Raw genomic sequence first — 17850 nt, 5'->3', positions numbered from 1 at the left:
TAGCCTTTGAAAAGAATACAGGTTTCAGAATCAGACAGATCTGGGTTCAAATCCTACAGGTTTGCTTACTGGGTAGTTGTTTATCCTTTCAAAACATGTTTTTCCTTTAAAATAAGAATAACAAAATAAAACAAAAAAGAATAACAGCACTTACTCCAAGTGCTATTGTGAGAAAACAGTGATACAATCAATAAAATTACCTGACATACAGTAATCACCCAAGAAATATGAAGTTACTATTGTGTAAGATTTTACTACAAAATGTTCCATTTAGTAAATATAAATAAGCCCAAAACAAAGTTTAATATTCTAATATCAGATAAAAACAAACTCTTAGTTTTCAATAAAGAAAAATGTCCTCTCACTTATTTTTGAAAATACCAGAATCAAAAGCCAGCAGAGTTCTTATCTGTTTACAACTAAATCTGCTTATTAGTACTTGCTTTCCTGAGTTACATGAATAAAAGACCTTTTAATGAAATTCCTAGTTTCTTATCTCTAAAGAATAAATGAATGTTTCTGGTACTGCTAATTCACTCCAAGTCTTACTGTACCTGAGTTAAACCCACAATTGATAATACTTGCCTAAAAGTCTAAAGAAAGCATGTGAGTAAAAACAGTATTGAATCTTTGCTCATTATGAAAACTTAATTACTTTTTGGAAGAAATAAGTCTTTCACTTTATTCTCTGTATTGTAGTACATCATATACTAAAATAATGACCTAATACTGTGGACAGATTCTCTCTGTCACACACACATACACACACACACACAATGACATATATACTTCACTAACATGACTCACTTTCCCAGAAACTGTTAATCACCGTACCTTTTGTGGCAAGATTTTTAGATGCTGAATTTCCAATAAGACATTTATGTTTTAATTTTTTTCTCTCTTCTTCCATTTGCTTTTCTTGATGATATAATTTTTCTTCTCTCTGAATTATTTTAAGTTCTTCAGCTTTTCTTTGACATTCTTTCCAGGCTTCCAATTCTTTAGTTGCTTTTATCCGTTCATTTTCTTTCATATCTTCTATTTTTTTCCTCTCTTCTTCTTCAATCTGTAAAAATTAAAATTACCAAATCCTTTAAAACATATAAAAAGCAACATTTTAAAAATAAGAAATTCATTATAATAATTATTTACTTTCACCTCTAAACACTTGTCATTAAAACTGCAGCAATAGTTAGCAATGAATAAAGAATTAAAATAGGAAAGGCAAATGATTTAGGAGAATGCTCAACAATCTGGGCGTCACTGAACACATACCTTAGTTTCAGGCTTCCCTGGTGGCTCAGATGGTAAAGAATCTGCCTGCAACACAGGAGACCCAGGTTTGAGCCCTGGGTCAGGAAGATCCCCTGGAGAAGAGAATGGCAACCCACTCTAGTATTCCTGCCTGTAGAATTCCATGGGCAGAGGAGTCTGGCAGGCTACAGTTCATGTGGTCACAGGGTCGGACATGACTGAGTGACTAACACACACACACATTGATATGTTCTTGGGCAGTCACTTTCCCTAGCCTCAGTTTACTTGTATGTAAAATATAGGCACAAATTCAATTAGATGATATGTAAGAGTTTGGTTTAAAAAAAAAAAGAGAAGAAAAATTTGTTATTCTGAAAGTTAAGTCACTTGTCTCAAACCCTTCCATATACACAAATACGTATATGCAAACATTTGGCTTTCAAAAATGCCAGTCTTTCCTGTCTTAGGACTGAAGTTGCACTGACCTTCATCTGAGGAATGAGGACATAATAAGAAGGGATACAGAAAGCAGGAACTAGAGAGTTAGTCTCTGGTGGGTGGAAATGTTTGAACTTTGAACCCTGCTGTCAACTATGTTTGCTGCTGCTAAGTCGCTTCAGTCGTGTCCGACTCTGTGCGACCCCACAGACGGCAGCCCACCAGGCTCCCCTGTCCCTGGGATTCGCCAGGCAAGAACACTGGAGTGGGTTGCCATTTCCTTCTCCAATGCATGAAAGTGGAAAGTGAAAGTGAAGTCGCTCAGTCGTGTCCGACTCTTAGCGACCCCATGGACTGCAGCCCACCAGGCTCCTCCATCCATGGGATCGTCCAGGCAAGAGAACTGTAGTGGGGTGCCATTGCCTTCTCCCAACTATGTTTGCAGTGAAGTTATTTGAAATTTCCACATGAAAAGCTAAATATCAGATGAATCTGAAAGCAATACATTGCTCAGTTGTGTGCCAACTTTTCTCCCTTTCACAAACTTCATATGGTCAAGAAAAAAAAAATCTGTGTAACAGAGTAACTGGTTAGTATATATGGTTAACTCCACTTTTCTAATTTTCCTATGGTAACAAGTATTTCTCACCTCTATCCTCTAGAGAAGCAGTGTCTAACAGAACTTTTATCAGAGGTAGTAATGTTCTGTACTACTAGCCACTTGTGGCTAATGAAGCACTGAAAATGTAGCTAGTGTGACTGAGGGACTGAACTGTTCATTTTATTTAGGTTTCATTAATGTAAATTTAAATTACATTGGACATCTGACACAACTCTAGAATGACATGCTGGGAAGAAATTTATAAGAGGCTGAATTATTTTAGGATATGGAATTAAAACTACATGTATGAAAACTGTGAAGTACCAAAGAAATATTTGCATGAGTTAATACCCTCCTCTAGAGACTAATTTTTTTTCCTATTAAACTGTGAAACACTGACATTAAAATAAATTTCATAGATTACTAACAGAAGTTTCTTGTAATCCTAGAATTGCTTCTAAGACCTAAACTAAGCACACAAGATGCTAACTACTACATGTCCCAAGTTCAGAGAGCTGCAGTGAGCTGTCAACAGGTTGGACCAGGACAAATCTGTATAGGGCAATTAACCAGCATTTAAAGGCCTCACAACAGGTCATGATGAACAGTCAGTATTAGCTATAGGTAGCCACAACCTAAAGGATGGTGACAACTTCCCCTAATTTAGTAATATATTTGCCTTTTTCCCCCTCCTTCCTCTCCGCTCCAACACATGGAAGGAGGAAAAAGTATGTGTAGAGTCAGAACACCTTCACCCCTCATAATCCCTGTTAAGCAGAATAAATTTTTTTAAGTTTTATAAAGGCACAAACTAAGTCTCAATTACCAAAAATAAGACTGTTCTTACAACCAAAAGTAACAAGAAAGTTCTATTATGCCAAGATGTAGTTAAGGGAAATACGTGTGTGGGTAGCCACACATGCATATGTACTATAAATACATATGTGTATATAATGTATAATAGGCTGTATCACAAACATAAAAGTAGTCTTCAGGGATTAATGAGGAAGCGGAATAATTACAAAAGGCATCAAAGAACAGGTCACAGAATGAACTGGAATGAAAAGAAAAACATGAAGAAGGTAATACCTTATGATTACGATAAAGAGAAAAGGGAGACTCCATACAGCAAAGAAACAGAGACTGACAAACATTAAATAATCCTTGATGGTCTTATTTTTTTACAAAATGCAATCAGGGGAACATACCATTTAAAGGAAGAATGTGTGGTAACAGAAAAATTCAGAAAGCTAGAAAAATAATCACCTTACATGAAGGGATTTTAGGTCCCTTGTACTGCTCAAAAAAGGATGCCATACAGTCTGGGATATGAGTTTAATATAGACAGCAAATGTAAGTAACTGAATAATGAGCAGCTTCTAATCCAAATTCCTGAAGAAAGGGAAGCCTATAATTATTTCAATCTGGAATGAATCTCTGGTTTATCAAGGCAATGTTCTTTACAAACCAATCTCATTTATGAATTAAAATGCAAAAATAATAAAATACTAGGAAACTGAATCAAGGAAAATATTAAAACTATAATACATCTTGATCAAATATGGTGCTTCTTATTTATATTAGGCACTCAAAAGAAAAAAATAATATGATCTCAGTACATGCCAATATACTAGTTTATACTGAAAAAAAATTTTTTTTAGATCAATAAAAGGAGTTACACAATATCATACTTCATGATGATGCATTAGAAATATTTCCAGTAAACTCCCTAAGACCAATATGACTACTGTTTTACTATTTTCCTGGACGGCATAACCTACACTACAGAATTTTTACAATAAATACATTTTTAAAATTAAAAACTTTAAGAACTACAAACAGATTATACAGAGATAGAACCATCATTATTTGCAAATAATATCATAGACTACCTAAAAGAATACAAATAATAAGTTGACAAACTATTAGAATGAAAGGGCTTTCCTGGTAGCTCAGCTGGTAAAGAAACCACCTTCAATGCAGGACACCCCAGTTCAATTCCTGGGTCGGGAAGATACCCTGGAGAAGGGACATGCTACCCACTCCAGTCTGTATTCTTGGGCTTCCCTGATGACTCAAACAGTAAAGAATCTGCCTGCAATGCAGGAGACCTGGGTTCGATCCCTGGGTTGGGAAGATCCCCTGGAGGAGGGCATGGCAACCCACTCCAGTATTCTTGCCTGGAGAGTCCCCATGGACAGAGGAGCCTGGCAGGCTACAGTTCATGGGGTCACAAAGAGTCGGACACGACTGAGTGACTAAGCACAGCACATCAAAATGAAAAGATTTCAGAGGCAATCACATACAGGATCAACTTACACAAACTCATAAAAACTAACTTTCCTACAAACTGGCAACAATCAGAAAATACAAAAAAAAAGGTCATTTCATTAGTAATTGCCATAAAAGCTTTTATAATGCTACAAATAAGCTTAACAAAATATGAGCCAGCCCTATATGTAAGCTAAATAATTTTGCTGAGGAATATAAAATGTAAGTCTGAATAAAGAGAGATAAATGCCACATTCCTGGAAGAAAACCTCAATGCCTTAAATATGTTGACATTCTGCAAATTAATTTATAAGTCAATTTAAATCTAATCAAAATACCAACAGAATTCTTAGGAATTTTGGTAATAAGTAAATGTGAAATTCATCCACAGCAGTAAACATGCAGGTTTTATGGAAGAATGAAGACGTTGGCAATTTTCATCCATAAAGATTAAGTATAAAACTAGACAAATTTATCAAAAATAATCAATTCAAGGCAGTGGGAATTAACCAAAGGTAGCCTGCAAATTGATAAGTGTTGATTCCAGAGAAACTGCTAATGTCACAAGTTAAAAGCTGTGAGAGGCTCTGCCCTTCTGCCCAAGGTTTCTTCCAACCACTCACTCCAGCCAGGATGACAAGACCAACATTTTCACTAACATGAAACTAACAACAACAACAAAAAAAACCCGGCAGCTTTGTTAGTAAAAACAGTGGACTCATTTCAGGGTGGGGTAGTGAAAACCTGTGGCTTTGGCGGAGAAAAGTAGTAAATTTGGTTGGGAATGAAAAGGGAAAATTTGCAGCTGAGGTCTGAGGTTGAAGTCCCGGTTAGGGTAAGTGCTTGACTACCCAGAAAATTAAAAGAAAGAGCATGTAAATTAGAGAGCCATGGAAGGTCTGTAATAAACTCACCATACACCCCTGGTTAAATAGAAAGTGATGCATTACTGGGGGATACTTGAGGAAGCCTGGCATAAAACAAAACCAAGGGATACTTGAGAACTTGCTCTAACTTTGAATGTATTCCCAAATCCACATACAGACCAGTCATCATAGGGGTAGAAACCTTTCAGGCTGAAGGTATTTACCACCTGTGCCCAAGTCATTAGCTAACAAGTAGCTATGCAGACACAGGGAAGACACTTAAGGAAAAAAGCGTAAGAAATTAAAAATAAGAATGAGAAAACTCAGCAGAAACATCAGCAGTTGTTTACCACAAGTGAGTCTAGTGTGACTCCACAGTTAAAGTCCAGGCAAGTTATTAAAAACTAAACAACTATCAATCAATAAATAATTTTTTAGAACTCAGAATTATTATAATCTACGAAAATATCTTTCCTGGTGTCTCTGTCCATAAAGAATCCACCTGCAATGCAAGAGATTGCCTGCAATGCAGAAGACCTCTGTTTGATCCCTGGGTTGTGAAGATCCCCTGGAGAAGAAAATGGCAACCCACTCCAGCATTCTTGCCTGGGAAATCCCATGGACAGAGGAGCCTGGTGGGCTATAGTCCATGGGGTAGCAACAGTTGGACACAACTTAATGACTAAATTACCAACCACTAAAATGTGTAGTTTCCAACTAAAAATACATCAAGAAATAATTACCAAAAACTTCTCAAATCTGATGAGAACATTACACTTTTCAGAGAATTTCAACCAAGAGTAAAATAAATACAAAGAGATATACCTAGATAAAGCTTAGTCAAACTACTAAATTAACCCAAAGACCAAACAAAAACTGGAAAATCTTTAAAGCAGAGACAAAAAAAAGGACTCATCGTGTACAGAGGAATAATAATACAATTAAAGGCTGATTCTTCATTAGAAACAATGGAGGACAGAAAGCAGCGAAAGACCTGTTGTTCAAAGCACAGACAGACAGAAATTAAAACTGCAAGTTCTAGATCCTGCAAAACCATTCTTCATAAATGAAGATGAAATAAGCACATTCTAAGACATATGAAAACTGAGAGAAACTATTTGTCACAGACCTGCCCAATAAGATATACTAAAGAAGATTCTTCAGGCTGAAAGGAAGTGATACTAAACACGAACTCAGATCCGTAAGTGGGAATGAAGAATATGGGAAATGGTAAATATATGGGTAAGTATAAAAGACAATTCAAATGGATAAACAAAATGTGGTATATACATACTAACAGAACATTTTTCAGAATTAAAAAGGAAGAAAATTCTGACACATGCTAAAAAGTAGGTGAACCCTGAAGACATTATGCTAAGTGAAAGAAGCCAGGCACAAAAGGACAAATATAGTATGATGGCACTTACATGAGACACCTAGAGGAGTCAAATTCACAGAGACAAAATAAACTGCTGGTTGCTAGGGGCTTAGGGAAATGGGGAATGGGAAGTTACTATTTAATGGGTACAGAGTTTCAGTTTGGGAAAATAAAAAAAGTTCTGGAAATGGATGGTTGGTGATGGTGGCAAAACAATGTGAATGTATGTAATGCGACTGAACTATGTATTTGTAAATGGTTAAAATGGTAAATTTTATGTTATTTATGTTTAATCCATTAAAATTTTTTAAAACACAGTATTTGATTGCTTTTCTTCTCTTTCTTTGAAAACTTGAGATTTAAAAAAAAATAATTTTTAAAGTAAAATTATAACACATATTATTTATTTATAAAATCCATATACATATACCTATTCATGAATGGCAATAATGGCCCAAAAATAAAGAGACCAAATGAAGCAGTATAAAGCAAACTTGCTATATTTTACTGGAACTGAGTCAGTGTTAAACTGAAGTAGATCATAGATTGTGATAAGCTAAAGGTGCATATGGCAACCATTAAAAACTTGAATAACCTAAAATTTATATCCATATCATAAAAATTATGTTTATTTATATAGAGTATGTATGCACACATACATATAGACACACACATATATATATATATAAAGCTAAAAGGTCAACAAAGGAGCTCCAGCTTCCATTCTGACACGCTAAAAAGTTGTTATTCCTATCCTTATAACATAAAAAGATGGATACACTAAAAACAAAGCTTTTTGGACCCATCAGAAAAGTAAGTCACAGAGAAAACTGCTACTCTGAAACCCAGAGAGACAAGTGTGTCCAGAAAGACACAAAGATCTGCTTGTCTTTCCAGAAGCAACTGGAGCTATAAGCTGGCAAAAACACTTAAACGGTAACTTTGACAAAATGCTGGAGTCTGAGTGTGGCCCAGCACGGCAGTGAGAAACTCTGGGGAGCCACAGTCTTAGGGGGTGACCCCATATTTTTATGAGCTTTACCATCAGAAACCCCACTAGATTACCATGACTAAGACCTGAATAAGAACTCTGGAAGAAGGTGGAGAAGAATAATCATTGAGAGCCTGCTATACAGAGTGAAGTAAGTCAGAAAGAGGAAAACAAATACCGCATATTAATGCATATATATGGAATCTGGAAAAATGGTACCGATGAACCTATCTGAAGGGCAGGAACAGAGATACACACACAGAGAGAGATTTTGGACACAGTGAGGCAGAGGGGAGGAGAGGGTGGACAAATTGAGAGAGTAGCATTAAAACATATACCGTATCATATGTATTAATGAAATAGATAGCTAATGGGAAGCTGACATATAACACAGGAAGCTCAACGCAGTACTCTGTGACAACCGAAAGGGATGGGATGGTATGGCGGGTGGGAGGAGGTTCAAGACGGAAGGGATATATGTGTACTTATGGCTGATTCACACTGTTGTATGGAAGAAGCCACACAATACTGCAGAGCAATTATCCTTACAAAAAGAATTTCAAAAAATAATCATTGTGAAATACAGAAATACCCAAAGCATTCTCCATAACAAAGATCGACTCTCCAGGAGAAAGCAACCTGTCAGAGCTGAAGTCCCTTATCTGCACTGGGAGAAGGGAATTCCTCCTACTCCTGTCCTCCCCAGACTTCTTGTCCCACCTGAAGGGAGAAAAAAAAAAAAACACAGTTAGCTGTCAGGCTTCAGGAAAATAGACAGGAACAATGCAGCCAGGAAGAGAATGAGGGCCAGGGGAGAAAAGCTGTATCACTGGAAGAACACGTGTAAAAAGATCACACAACCAAGATACAGACCCATGAAAAGACTGGGATTTGATGGAAAGATGACAGAATATTTCCACTCCCTTACAATTTACTACCACACCAACAGGGTTCCAGGATAATGACACTTGATCACAGAAGAAAGAGCTGCGTGACAAAGGCTCTTTCTGAGGATGAGTAGATAGAGAAGCCGAAAATCCAAGATTCAAAAGAGAACTGGAAAAAAAAAAACACTAGAGGAATTTGAAGCCTCTAATACCTATACCTCTACAGCTAACACAGCTAACATTAAACATAACCCCAAATCTGTTACAGTAAACAAATTTACTCACCAAAGTCCTACTAACCTTAGTTTCTATTACCTGATACAATATGACTAGTGTTTAACAACAACAAAATTGTAAGGCATGCCAAAAGGTAAGTAAAAACACATTGCAAAGAAACAAGCAATAATTAGAACCAGTATCAGATACAACACAGATGTAAGAATTATTAGGCATGGAATTTAAAATAACTGCTTAAAATGTCAAGGGCGATAATGGGAAAAAAAAAACATGCACAAATGCCTAAGAGTATCTTTAAACTTTATTATCTTTGTCAACAAAGAACATTCATTGACTGTCGTTCCGGTAATAAACAATGTTGTCCACCATCAAGCCATCAGTCACTGCAGATGCACCAGTGGTGCAGAATACTGGCCCTAGACAGTTGACAAGCATTTCAAAGGAATAATTTCAATAAGCACATTATTGAGCATCTTCCCATACACAGAAAAGCACTAAAAACATTAACTTGAGATGTCTGTTTCTTGTGACAAGCAGTAATCTTTTGATGTTCAACTACATGGTTTTTGTTCGTTTTTTTTCAGCAAGTTCAATTCAGTTCAGTCGCTCAGTCGTGTCAGACTCTTTGCGATCCCATGAACTGCAGCACACCAGGCCTCCCTGTCCATCACCAACTCCCGGAGTTCACCCAAACTCACCTCCATTGAGTCGGTGATGCCATCCAGCCATCTCATCCTCTGTCGTCCCCTTCTCCTCCTGCCCCCAATCCCTCCCAGCATCAGAGTCTTTTCCAATGAGTCAACTCTTTGCATGAGGTGGCCAAAGTACTGGAGTTTCAGCTTTAGCATCATTCCTTCCAAAGAACACCCAGGACTGATCTCCTTTAGGATGGACTGGTTGGATCTCCTTGCAGTCCAAGGGACTCTCAAGAGTCTTCTCCAACACCACAGTTCAAAAGCATCAATTCTTCAGTGCTCAGCCTTCTTCACAGTCCAACTCTCACATTAATACGTGACTACTGGGAAAACCATAGCCTTGACTAGACAGACCTTTGTTGGCAAAGTACTATCTCTGCTTTTCAATATGCTATCTAGGTTGGTCATAACCCTCCTTCCAAGGAGTAAGCATCTTTTAATTTCATGGCTGCAATCACCATCTGCAGTGATTTTGGAGCCCCCAAAAATAAAGTCAGCCACTGTTTCCATTGTTTCCCCATCTATTTCCCATGAAGTGATGGGACCAGATGCCATGATCTTCGTTTTCTGCATGTTGAGCTTTAAGCCAACTTTTTCACTCTCCTCTTTCACTTTCATCAAACGGCTTTTTAGTTCCTCTTCACTTTCTGCCATAAAGGTGATGTCATCTGCATAGCTGACTGAGGTTATTGATATTTCTCCCGGCAATCTTGATTCCAGCTTGTGCTTCTTCCAGCCCAGCGTTTCTCATGATGTACTCTGCATATAAGTTAAATAAGCAGGGTGACAATATACAGCCTTGACGTATATTCCTTTTCCTATTTGGAACCAGTCTGTTGTTCCATGTCCAGTTCTAACTGTTGCTTCCTGACCTGCATATAGGTTTCTCAAGAGGCATGTCAGGTGGTCTGGTATTCCCATCTCTTTCAGAATTTTCCACAGTTTATTGTGATCCACACAGTCAAAGGCTTTGGCATAGTCAATAAAGCATAAATAGATGTTTTTCTGGAACTCTCTTTTTTTTTTTTATGATCCAGCAGATGTTGGCAATTTGATCTCTGGTTCCTTTGCCTTTTGTAAACCAGCTTGAACATCTGGACGTTCACGGTTCACGTACTGCTGAAGCCTGGCTTGGAGAATTTTGAGCATTACTTTACTAGCATGTGAGATGTGTTCAGTCATAGCTAAAACATAATAAAATTGATTTTCACTTCAGTTCTCTTTTCCCTAAAAACTGAATCATGTTCCCCCAAATTTGTGTGTTGAAACCCTAACAGTCACTCAATGAAGCAATATTTGGAGATAAGGCTTACAATTACAAGGAGGAAATTAATATTAAATGAGGTGATAAGGGTAGAGCCTTGATTCACTAGGATTATTGTCTTTATAGAAATGACACTCTATCTGTGTCCATCATGTAGGGACACAGAGCTGCAAGCCAGAAAGAGAGGCCTCATCAGAAAATGAACTGACCTGAAGCTAGATATTGAACTTCCCAGCTTCCAGAAGTGTAAAAATAAATTTCTATTACCTAAGGTGCACAGTCTGTGTTTTTGCTGTTGGTCTGTTATGGCAACCCAAGCAGACTAGGACATTTTCTTTTCCCTTTGGCAGATTTTCAGATAGGCCAAACGTGGCCCAAAGACATCAGTGAGAGCTGTAAGAAGAACCAAAGGCTAAATAATTCACAAAGGGAAAAGTCAAACTCAGAAAAACTGAGAGGAACTTATTTAACTCAGCAGCAAATTTGGACATAGGGATTCTACCTTTCAGTTTACTTAACTAAACTGAAATCTGGACTTTCACACAAAGCGTAAGAATTTGTAAGTGCCTTGGAAACTACATGTGTGGATAAGGACGGCTTCCCAGGTGGTTCAGTGGTAAAGAATCTGCCTGCCTATGCAAAAGACACAGGAGATGCCAGTTTGATCCCTGGGTTGCGAAGATCCCCTGGAGGAGGAAACGGCAATCCACTCTAGTATTCTTGCCTGGAAAATCCCATGGACAGAGAATCCCAGTCCAGGGGGTCACAAAGAGTCACACACAACTCAGTGACTAAGCACACAGACAAGGATAAGAGTAAACTCTTACTAAAGTATTAGCTCTATCTGTCCTTGAAGAGCAGTTATCACTTGATAGAAATTCTTTGGTATTACACTATATGACTTAACAGTCTTATCATGATTTGCTGGTATCTTTTAAAGATCCAGCTTTGGCTTACTGTTGAAGAAATCATCCTGAAGTCAATACTCGGGTTTACTACACAGAGATACAGTACTGATATATTTAATGTTATATATGCTAAAATGCTTCTATTAAACTAGCCTTCAGCTTCAAGGAGCAAAACTGACAGAATGGAGGAACAGAAGTAAAATTTAGTTTTTTAAACAAGATTTTGACTAATGGAAATTAGTTAATATCTTACTCCTGTACCCTACTCTTTACCTTATCCTTGCTGCTCAATAGTAACTTTATTCATCTCTTATAACAGACTTTTGCAAACAATTTCTTTTTGGAGGTGTCCTATTGAGCTAAGCTACTTCTGGTTCAAAAGACCTTGCTGTTGAGATGATGGGAACCATCAACATCTTAAATTCTTTCAACTTCTTTCTGAAACCAAAGTATTTCTTCTTCCACACTCTGTTCTTTTCAAAGCTAACCAACACCCTAATCAGTATTATGAATGCATGACCTTACACCAACCATCTCTTTTCCATAATACATATACTTAGCCACTAACAACTCAACTGGTTTTCAAACGTAACTCTATAAAATATGGGCAACTGACTCCATATATAGAGCATTAAAAAAATTACTGTCCTAAAATTATCTACTTACAAACCTTCAGTAACTTCCAAAAAGCTCACTAGGGTCTAGATTCAGGGACCCGGGGAAAGGCGAGCAAGAAGACCAACTGTCCTGCACTCAAGGTGTAACAGCTTTGAAAAACTGACCACAGACTTTCTCTAAGCTCATGGGGCAACAGGACAAATGAAATTAAAAAAAAAAAAAAGATTTTAACCACACCTCTGGAAAAGATGAAAAAGCCTGCAGTAAACAAAAAAGTGGACATATATATAATTGCTGACATTTTATTTCTGCACAGACTCTGTGAATTTGAGATATGCTTACACAAAAAGGAAGTAAGTCAGTAGACTTGACAAACTGTAAATATAAGAAAGACAGTCAAAGATACTCCTTTTTCTCATGATACCATGCTAATGGCTACAGTTAATTTTTCATATGTTTGGAAATTGGTAGATGTACATAGAGTTTTAGTAAATTCCTGTTAGAACAAAAAGAAATTAAAAGTCTAAAAATGATCATAGGAAGATAAGCATTGTTCTGTTTTCAAAAATAAATGTTTTCTTATTAGGAAAAATAAATGTTTATTATTAGAAAAACATAAAAATAAAAAAAAAAAGAGAAAACTACAAGAAATCTTACTCCCCATTCATTTTCTATACTTTCTAAATTATAAAAATAAGATTTCATGTAAAGGCCTTTTCAAATTGTCAGAAAACACATAGATATCGTATAATATTAACTGAAATAGAAGTCTTTCTTCAGATTCAAATGTAGTAACTACAAGGGACCCAGAATAACCAAAACTACAAAGCTGGAAGGCTCATATTTCTCAATTTCAAAATATATTATTTACAAAGCTCCAGTAATGAAGAAAGTGTGGTATTGGGTTTACCTGGTGGTCCACTGGTTAAGAATCCGCCTTGCACTGCAGGGGACTTGGGTTCAACCCCTGGTCAGGGAACTAGGATCCCACACGCCATGAAGCAACTAAACCAACGCACCACAACTACTGACGCTGCGTGCCACAACCCGAGAGTCTGGGCACTGCAGCAAAAGATCCTGCGTGCCACGACTAAGGCCCGACACAGTCAAATAGATTAAGTAAAATTAATTACTTAAAAAAAAGAAAGTGTGGTACTGACATAAGGACAGACACAGAGACCAATGGAATAAAATTGAGAGTCCAGAAATAAATCTACACATCTATGCACAGACAGGTTTTTGATAAGGTTACCAAAACCTTTCAAAGAGGGCAGGAATAGGCTTTTTAACAAATGGTGCTAGAACAACTGAATATCCATCAGCCAAAGAAAGAGACAGGACCCATACTGCACGCCATATACAAAAATTAGCTTAAAATGGAACAACAATCTAAATATAAGGAGTAAAAACATAAAATTCTTAGAACACATAGGGTAAATGTTCATGACTTTGGATTTGGCAACAGATTTTTAGATATGACTGACACCAGAAGAATGAGCAACAAAAGGAAAAAAAATAAACATACTGGCCTTTAAATTTAAACCTTTCATGAGGCTTCCCTGGTGACTCAATGGTAAAGAATCTGCCTGACAATGCAGGAGACAACGTTCAACCCCTGGTCTGGGAATATCCCAACATGCCACAGAGCAACTAAGCCCATGTGTCACAACTATTAAGCCTGCGCTCTAGAGCCCAGGAACCACAACCACTGACCCTGCGTGGCAACTACCGAAGCCCGCGCCCCCCAGAGCCTGTGCTCCACAAGAGAAGCCACCACAGTGAGAAGCTCACACACTGCAACTAGAGTGAAGCCCCTGCTAGCCACAACTAGAGCAAAGCCCAGTCAGCAACAAAGACCCAGCACAGCCAAAAATAAATATATATATTAAAAAAAGCAACTTGGTGTACCAAAGGATACTACCAAAGAAGGATACTATCAAAGTGAAAAAACAATCTACAAAATAGAAGAAAGTATCTGAAAGTCATTAATGAAGGCCTAGTATCTGGAATATGTAAAGAACTCTTACAACTCAACAACAAAAACACAGAGAGAACAAGATGGCGGAGGAGGAGGTGGACGTGGAGTACATCTCTCTGCATGGATACATCGGGAATACACCTTCAGACACAGAAGTGCATGCAGAACACCAGCTGAGAGCAGACAGGAGTACCTGACCAGCGGAAAAGAATATATAGAACCATGCAAAACTCGGTAGGAGGAAGGAACTAGCGGGGAAAACAGGAGTGTTAGTAGGACTGGACCTGCCCTCAGCGGGTGGGGGAACTGAAGCAGGGGTCCAATCCCCACACTGGGGCAACTGTCTGAGTCAGAGAAGAGACATTTAAGGCTGAGAGGGGGAAAGCTGATCTGTGGCAGCCTAAATGGAATGACAATCAGATAGTCCTTGTGGCAGACAGGGACACAGGTCCCCTGGAAGGCGCAGCAGCTGGCAGCTGGAGTTTAGGGATTGTGGAGCAATCCCAGGTCAAGGGCTGCTGTTGACTGCAGAGAGACGGATAGAGGGGATGTGAGGGAGGAGACTGTGGTGGGAAACGCCTGTGGAGGAAAGCCTGGCAGCCATGGAAGCAAGGCAGTGCTGCTGAGTCATGCATAGTGGGTGGAGCCATCACCATAGCCTCTCTCCCGCCACACACCAGCATCAACAGCAGAACAAGAGAGAGGCTGGCCCATCAAACACTAGCCCCACTGAACTACAGAGTAGAACCCCATCCAGGGTGTCCTTTAAGTGCCTGATGTGCAATTTACAGAGTAGGGCCCCAGCAAGGGGGGCCCCTCTATGTGCCTGATGTGCCAAACAACAGAGAAGGACACAAGGCAAGGGAACCCTCTAAGTGTCTGAATGGCAGAGCTACGGAGACAGACTGGCCAAAAAGGCCTTCTGATTGCCAGCTACAAGAGGCTCAAAAAAAGACACTGATAGGGCCATAACTCCTGTGGAGAAGGTAGTCCATTTCCCAGCACACTAGGCACCACCAGGGTCTCTGAAGCCAAGCAGCTGTGCCACCTTCATGCTCAACTCTCACTGGGGAAGAGCTGCCACAGGCAAAAAATGTCTTGCGTCTATGCACGCAGGGTCGCTTTGGTAACGTCCAGCTCTTTGTGACCCTGTAGACTGTGGCCTGTCAGGCTTCTCTGTCAGGGAGATTCTCCAGGCAAGAATACTGGAGCATATTGGCCAATACTGGTTGCCATACCCTTCGAGAACACTATATCCTGCTGCCCTAGCCGCCAACTCCCCTGAGCACCTGGTGCTGCCAGAACACCTGCGACCCAAGCAGCTGCACCACCTCCACACCTGGCCCTCACAGGAGCAGACCCCAGTCCTCCAGGGCAGCCGCAGTAGCAAACCCCAGCAGACGACCCACATGCAGAAGAGGAGATAAAACCGCAATTGAAACCCAGGGGCAGTGGGGCTAAGGAAGAAGACCCAAAACCTTCCCACCAGCCGTACAAGCTGAAGATTAAATCCACATGATCAACTAGGCAGACTCTGTGTCTATGGAATATATAAAAGGACATTGAGAGCTCCCACAAAAGAAAACACACTAGTTCTAATAGCTGTGGACATTGGAGGCAAGAACACACAGGAGGAGGACCAGAACAACCCAATTACAAGAACTGAAATTGAAGCTGTGAACAAAAATCTCCCAAAAAACAAAAGCCCAAGACCAGATGGCTTCACAAGAGAATTCTATCAAACATTTAGAGAAGAGCTAATGCCTATCCTTCTAAAACTCTTTCAAAAAATTGCAGAGGAAGGAACATTTCCAAATTCATTATACAAGGCCACCATCACCCTGACACCAAAACCAGACAAAGAACACAAAAAAGAGAACTATAGGCCAATATCACTGATGAACATAGATGCAAAAATCCTCAACAAAATTTTAGCAAACAGAATTCAGCAACACATCCAAAAGCTCATACACCATGATCAAGTTGGGTTTATTCCAGGGATGCAAGGATTCTTCAATATACACAAATCAACCTATGTAATACACCATATTAACAAATCGAAAGATAAAAACTATATGATAACCTCAGTAGATACAGAAAAAACCTTTGACAAAATTCAGCACCCATTTATGATTAAACTCTTCAAAAAATGGGCATAGAAAGAACCTGCCTCAACATAGTAAAGGCCATATATGATAAGCCTACAGCAAACATTATTCTCAATGGTGTAAAACTGACAGCATTCCCTCTAAGATCAGGAACAAGACAAGGGTGTCCACTTTCACCACTACTATTCAACATAGTTCTGGAAGTCCTAGCTACCGCAATCAGAGAAGAAAAAGAAATAAACGTAGTCCAGATCGGAAAAGAAGAAGTAAAGCTCTCACTGTCTGCAGATGACATGATACTGTACATAGAAAACCCTAAAGATAGTATCAGAAAATTACTACAGCTGATCAGTTAACTTAGCAAAGTTGCAGGATACAAAATCAATACACAGAAATCATTTGCATTTCTATACACTAACAATGAAAAATCAGAAAGAGAAATTAAGGAATCAATCCCATTCACCATTGCAACAAAAACAATTAAATAACTAGGAATAAACTTACATAAGGATACAAAAGAACTGTATACAGAAAATTTTAAGACACTGATGAAAGAAGTCAAAGACAACATAAACAGATGGAGATATATTGCATGTTCCCGGGTAGGAAGAATCAATATCATGAAAATGACTGTACTACCAAACGCAGTCTACAGATTCAATGTAATCCCTATCAAATTACCAATGGCATCTTTCACAGAACTGGAACAAAAAATTTCACAATTCATATGGAAACACAAAAGACCCTGAATAGCCAAAGCAGTCTTGAGAAAGAAGAATGGAGCTGGAGGAATCATCCTGACTTCAGATTATACTACAAAGCAACAGTCATCAAGACAGTATGGTACTGGCACAAAAACAGAAATATAGAACAATGGAACAAGATAGAAAGCCCAGAAATAAACCCATGCACATATGGGTACCTTGTTTTTGACAAAGGAAGCAAGAATATGCAATGGGCAAAAACAGCCTCTTTAATAAATGGTGTTGGGAAAATGGGACAGCTACATGTATAAGAATGAAATTAGAACACTTCCTAACGCCACACAAAAGGATACACTCAAAATGGATTAAAGACCTAAATATAAGACCAGAAACTATAAAACTCTTAGAGGAAAACAGAGGCAGAACACTTGATGACATAAATCAAAGCAAGATCCTCTATGACTCACCTCTTAGAGTAATGGAAATAAAAACTAAAGTAAACAAGTGGGACCTGATTAAACTTAAAAGCTTTTGCACAGCAAAGGAAACTATAGGCAAGGTGAAAAGACAACCATCAGATCGGAGAAAATAATAGCAAATGAAACAACTGACAAAGGATTAATTTCCAAAATATACAAGCAGCTCATACAAC

At 38.5% G+C, this 17850-nt stretch overlaps 1 protein-coding gene across 4 annotated transcripts in view; it reads right to left on the bottom strand.

Moving 5' to 3' along the window:
- Window positions 1–17850, bottom strand: part of DNAAF4 (dynein axonemal assembly factor 4) — a 71927-nt gene that overhangs the window by 37673 nt on the left and 16404 nt on the right. For all 4 annotated transcript variants that reach the window (XR_009496039.1, XM_059890438.1, XM_005211767.5 and 1 more), the window contains exon 4: window positions 835–1066. Coding sequence is in view for 3 of the 4 variants with exons in the window: in XM_059890438.1 (XP_059746421.1) it covers window positions 835–1066 (232 nt within the window). In the remaining variant the exon portion in view is untranslated. The remainder of the gene's footprint in view (window positions 1–834; window positions 1067–17850) is intronic.

This window comes from Bos taurus, chromosome 10, assembly GCF_002263795.3.
Source record: "Bos taurus isolate L1 Dominette 01449 registration number 42190680 breed Hereford chromosome 10, ARS-UCD2.0, whole genome shotgun sequence".
Lineage (NCBI taxonomy): Eukaryota > Metazoa > Chordata > Mammalia > Artiodactyla > Bovidae > Bos > Bos taurus.
This window is presented reverse-complemented; position numbering and strand designations above follow the sequence as displayed.